The sequence below is a fragment of the Anomaloglossus baeobatrachus genome, chromosome 1 (genome assembly GCF_048569485.1).
Source record: "Anomaloglossus baeobatrachus isolate aAnoBae1 chromosome 1, aAnoBae1.hap1, whole genome shotgun sequence".
In the NCBI taxonomy this organism is placed as follows: Eukaryota; Metazoa; Chordata; class Amphibia; order Anura; family Aromobatidae; genus Anomaloglossus; species Anomaloglossus baeobatrachus.
Genome location: NC_134353.1, coordinates 689,090,647 through 689,096,646, shown reverse-complemented (window position 1 = coordinate 689,096,646; position 6,000 = coordinate 689,090,647). Strand labels below are relative to the sequence as shown.

At 47.7% G+C, this 6,000-nt stretch overlaps 1 protein-coding gene across 1 annotated transcript in view; it reads left to right on the top strand.

Moving 5' to 3' along the window:
- The first annotated feature begins 4,772 nt into the window (after positions 1-4,772).
- SCARF2 (scavenger receptor class F member 2) overlaps positions 4,773-6,000 on the top strand; it is a 290,316-nt gene continuing 289,088 nt past the window's right edge. Inside the window, exon 1 of the mRNA XM_075320198.1 lies at positions 4,773-5,307. Coding sequence (XP_075176313.1) covers positions 5,078-5,307 — 230 coding nt within the window. The 5' untranslated portion in view covers positions 4,773-5,077. The remainder of the gene's footprint in view (positions 5,308-6,000) is intronic.

Sequence of the window (6,000 nt, the reverse complement as noted above, 5' to 3'; positions counted from 1 at the left end):
GCGTTTTTGTGGTGACCACAAAAACGCAGCATGTCAATTATTCCCGCGTTTTTCACTGCGCTTTTCATCCATTGAGTTCAATGGGATGTTGAAAGACGCAATGAGAAACGCAAATAGCTGCGTTTTGGTGCGTTTCTAAGACCAAAAACGCAGCTATAAGCGCAGGAGGTGGGTAGTAAAGTGACGTGTACAGGAAGAGGATTCCTTCTGTCAGTATAGACAGAAGCGTGAATCCTCCCGGTACCGTCACCGCCGCTTCCACCTCCGGTCCTGTGCATGTATGCTGCCGTGCGGCGCCATGTACAGGCAGGAGGTGGAAGCGGCTGCGAAAACAAAAGTTAACAGTAGAATAAAAAAAAAAAAAGTTATACTCACCTGTCTGCAGCCTCGCGGTGCCATGCCCGCTCCCAGCTCCTGTCACGGTATCGCCGCTCCCGCTCCGGCTGTGTGCAGTCTCCCCGGGGCAGGACCTTGCTTGCAGGACCTGGCGATGGATCACCTGATGCAGTCACCTGACGCATCAGCTGATCGAGTCTCGGGCTGACGCGGGCGCCCGGCCGGTATCAGCGGATGCGTCAGGAGACTTCATCCCTGATTACCGGCAGCTGCTGCAGCGATCGGACGGGATCAGACTCACATAAGTGAGTATTATTTTTTTTTTTTTTCTACTGATGCATCAGCTGATTGTATAACCGGCTTTTATACAATCAGCTGATGTGTGATGGGATTCACATCCTTTAACCTGACACATCATCTGATCGCTTTGCCTTCCAGCAAACCGATCAGATGATATTGGATCCTGATTGGACGGCGCAGGACCCTAACCCAGGATTACTGCGGAGGGGGGTTTATTTCAATAAAGATGGAGTCACTAATTGTGTTGTGTTTTATTTCTAATAAAAATATTTTTCTGTGTTGTGTTTTTTTTTTATCTTTACTAGAAATTCATGGTGGCCATGTCTAATATTGGCGTGACACCATGAATTTCGGGCTTAGGGCTAGCTGATAATATACAGCTAGCCCTAACTCCATTATTACCTGGCTAGCCACCCGGCATCAGGGCAGCCGGAAGAGTTGGATACAGCGCCAGAAGATGGCGCTTCTATGAAAGCGCCATTTTCTGGGGTGGCTGCGGGACTGCAATTCACAGCGGGGGTGCCCAGAAAGCATGGGCACCCTGCACTGTGGATTCCAATCCCCAGCTGCCTAGTTGTACCCGGCTGGACTCAAAAATGGGGCGAAGCTCATGTCATTTTTTTTTTTAAATTATTTCATGAAATTCATGAAATAATTTAAAAAAAAAGGGCTTCCCTATATTTTTGGTTCCCAGCCGGGTACAAATAGGCAGCTGGGGGTTGGGGGCAGCCCGTACCTGCCTGCTGTACCCGGCTAGCATACAAAAATATGGCGAAGCCCACGTCATTTTTTTTTTTTGGGGGGGCAAAGAAATCCTGCATACAGTCCTGGAAGGAGGATGCTGAGCCTTGTAGTTCGACAGCTGCTGTCTGCTCTCCTGCATACACTATTGGATGGAGGATGCTGAGCCTTGTAGTTCGACAGCTGCTGTCTGCTCTCCTGCATACACTATTGGATGGAGGATGCTGAGCCTTGTAGTTCGACAGCTGCTGTCTGCTCTCCTGCATACACTATTGGATGGAGGATGCTGAGCCTTGTAGTTCGACAGCTGCTGTCTGCTGTCCTGCATACACTATTGGATCGAGGATGCTGAGCCTTGTAGTTCTGCAGCTGTCTGCTCTTCTGCATACACTAGTGGAGAATGAAGAACACATTGAAGAAGGAAATGACATCAGACCTTTTTTTTTTTGTTCACTGATAAAAAACGCATAAGGACGCAGTGAGCAAAAACGCAGCAAAACGCAGCAAAAAAACGCACCAAATCGCGGCAAAACGCGTGCGTTTTTTGCCGCGTTTTTTCGACGCAGGTGCGTTTTTGTGCGTTTTTAGCAGCCAAAAACGCACAAAAACGCAGCGTCAAAAAAACGCAGCGTGTGCACATAGCCTTATATTTATGGCTCTACTTTTCTAAAAGAGGTTCTGCAGTAGATAAGGTATATACTCTAAGGATGTAGTGTCAACCTTTTTATCCTAAGAGCCATATTCAGTTCTAACAGATGGTTCTGAACCACATCCAGAGCCCTCAGGGTAGTGACATTCAGTTCCCCCAACTTCTCTCAATTGTTGGACCCAGAGAATCCCATTACTGGGATAATGATAGTCAAAACTTTAGCCCAGAAATCACACAGGGGACTTGTGCTGCCTTGCCTTATACGCAGCATATTTACATCCAGATGTTCCCACCTTACTCCTGTTTGGTATTTTAACATCGAGTATTCCCACTGCACTATGCCATCCGGCTTCAAGCCATCCGGGGAGCCCTCTAGCTGGCATTACCATCCTATTTCCAGATTACTATATACTGTATACACTTCTCTTCTTCCTCATGGCCACTGTATGTGCATACAGATCTGGATTTGTTTATGGATCTACTCAAAAGAGTCACCATCTGTAGACTATCAGCTCTACCCTCACCTACTGCATCCTCACCTATCCCTTGTAGACTGTGAGCCCTCGCGGGCAGGGACCTCTATCCTCCTGTACCTGTTTGTATCTTGTATTGTTTATGATTATTGTACTTGTCCCTATTATGTTCACCCCTTTCACATGTAAAGCGCCATGGAATTGATGGCGCTATAATAATAAATAATAATAATAATAATAATAATAATAATAATAGACTTTTCCTTCATAGCTGTTTGTTAGACCTGGTGCTATTGCATCAAACTGGCAGACAGCCACGAGCCGCACATCATGGGCCCACGAGTTACATGTGGCTCCTGAGCTACAGTTTGGGATGTCTGTAGTGATGAGCGAGTATTACAACACTTGGGTGCTCGGTACTCGAAACAAGCAGGTCGGATGCTCGTACTGAGTATAATAGAAGTCAATGGGGCATTTTTCCTGGAGATCTTCCGGAAAATGCCCGAGTTTCCCATTACCTTTCATGATTTTCAGTACTGGAGTTGAGGCCATCCGAGCATCCGACCTGCTCGTTCCAAGCACCCGGGCATGGTAATTGCTCACTCATCACTAGACCTCTGCTCTAAGGGCCCTTTCACATTGCGTTTTTACTTACGTTCAGTGTTCCCGTCGGGGCATCCGTCTGAACCACCCCTCCTCCCCTCCGCAAAACGTGTTTTGGACGCATGCGCCGACGCGGCCATTGACTATAATGGAGCAAACGCCATTAGCGTGTGCTCTGTCTTGCACCATTTTTGTGCATATACGTTTTCTGCAGGCGGACACCAAAACGTAGTCTACTATGTTCGGGTGTCCACCTGCAGAAATCGTATATGCCCAAAAATGGTGCAAGACCGATCACACGCTAACAGAGTCTGCTCCATTATAGTCAATAGCCTCGTCGGCAACACGTTTTGTGGGGTGGGCGGGGGGGGGGTTTGGATGGTTGAACCAGACGGGGGGCCACTGAACGTAGAGAAAACGCAACGTGAAAGTAGCCTAAGGGCGGCTTTGCACACTACGACATCGCAGGTGCGATGTCGGTGGGGTCAAATCAAAAGTGACGCACATCCGGCGTCACTTGCGAAGTCGTAGTGTGTAAATCCTAGATGATACGATTAACGAGCGCAAAAGCGTCGTTATCGTATCATCGGTGTATTCTCCGACATTTCTATAACGCCGGTGCAGAGACGGGTACGATGTTGTTCCTCGTTCCTGCGGCAGCACACATCGCTGTGTGTAAAGCCGCAGGAGCGAGGAACATCTCTTACCTGCCTCCCGGCTGCAATGAGAATGAAGAAGGTGGGCGGGATGTTTACATCCTGCTTATCTCCGCCCCTCCGCCGCTATTGGCCGCCTGCCGTGTGATGTCGCTATGACGCCGCACGACCCGCTCCCTTAGGAAGTAGGCGGGTCACCGGCCAGAGCGACGGTCGCAGGGCAGGTGAGTGCATGTGAAGCTGGCGTAGCGATAATGTTCGCTACGCCAGCTATCACAAGATATCGCTGTTGCGACGGGGGCGGGGACTATCGCGCTCGACATCGCAGCATCGGCTTGCGATGTCGTAATGTGCAAAGCCCGCCTAAGGCATAATGTACATCCCATGTCCTGCTTAATATATATGTTGAAAAGAACTGAGAGTCCTCAGTGGTTGATACCTTTTAATGGCTAACTGAAAAGATGGTAATAATTGCAAGCTTTCCAGACTACTCAGGTCTCTTCATCAGGCATGCAGTAAAAAAACAAACAAACAAGAAACAAGTTATATAAAACAGAACTATCTCTATGGCAGGGGGGCACAGAACTATTTATTGACTATCAATATTCATATAAATTACTAGGGGAGAGGGTAATATTCCATATATTATCAGATTTTCTTCATTTATGAGCTAAAGTGGTTGTCAGTTGTCAAACTTCCCAGATTAGGTCGACAGATTTCAGGATTGACCTAAGTCAGGGTCATATCTGCAGATCGATACTAAGAAGAAGACAGAGGAAGCTGAAGCTTGGTGCAGGGAATGTGCACAGGGATCAATAACACTGGGACCCTTACTAAGTGATTGTAAGAAACTTTGCTTCAACTCCAGACAGAAGAGGAAACTTCGGAGTGACTTGTAGCAGCAATGCCCATACTGGTCAGGGTGGGGTGGGACACGTCCACTATTCCCCACCTCCTGGAGGATCAGGGTAGCAAATCTGGAATTTCCTTCTGCCACTCCTGCAGTAGAAATCACTTCAAGCTGCCTGGCAGTCACAGGGACCGAGCACCATTTCCGTTGTGTGTGAGCTGCTCACAATAACAAGACGTCCCTCCTCATCCTCTGCACATCCCTGCAGCTCATCCGAGCCCTGCTGCTCGCCCACTCGCTGGAGTCCACAGTCTGGGAACTTGTCCCCACTCCCCGCACAGGACATCCAGGAGACACCTCGTGGATTGGTTCTTGAGAAGTTCTCTGCCCACTGCTGAGATGCCCATCTGCTCCCCTCTGCCAGCTGCCTCTGGGGGACTTTGAAACTTTGCAGAGATCAGGGTCTGGGATGAAGATTGAGCAATCGGCTTCTCTGGGTCGGATGGGGATGAGGAGAGGAGGAAAGTTCCTTGGGATGGAGGGAACTTGTGTGAGGGAATGGACTCTGCTGCTTGTTAAACACAAGGGGACACCAGGGTCTCACTTCTTCTTTGTGGTGATTTTAATGCTTTGCTGTGTGAGCTATGGAAGTGGCCAGGAACTCAATCCTAGAGGAAGGAATGTCTGCAAACCTCCTGGGTAAGAGCCTGTACCAATAGTCTGCACTCTCAGTGTGCTTCTTATATAACAATTGCTAAATGCAGAAGTATATATACTCCTTTGTAGAAAATGTGTCAAGGAGCTTGTACAAAGTCTGTTAGGAAAGTTCTGTTCCTTGAAAGCAATCTGGTAACTTCTAGCTGCTTCTCCAAAACTTTCTCAGAAGTACTGTGTTTCCTTAATAATGTTTGCAGACATAATGTGTCTTAAAGGGAAACTCTATAAGGACTGCTGAGTAAGTTGGAGAACTGTTGCCTGAAGGAAAATCTCTGACCAAAGTTTAAGATAATGTAAAACTTATGGTACTTTCGGTCCTTTTTAACCCCCTGGGTAGCATTCCTGTCTTCCCTCCTTCACTGTTGCTTAGTAACATCATATTTTAGAGAGCGGTGACCACTAGAATGCTCACAAGCTAAAGAGTGGACTCTATTAGATGCCTCTGTGGCCAGGAGGATATATTTGGGACATTTGCTGTCAATATTTTGACAATTGCACAATATACAGGACAGAAGCTGTGAGAAGAGGACACAGTGAGGAACTGATGAGTTACAATGTGTCAGTAGATTTCCAATAGGAGGGGCCCCACAATTACATAACATGGTATCGATTGGTTCACTGTGTCCAACACTTCTAGGCAATGGAGGGACCAAGGGAAGCCTGTATCCTCCACTA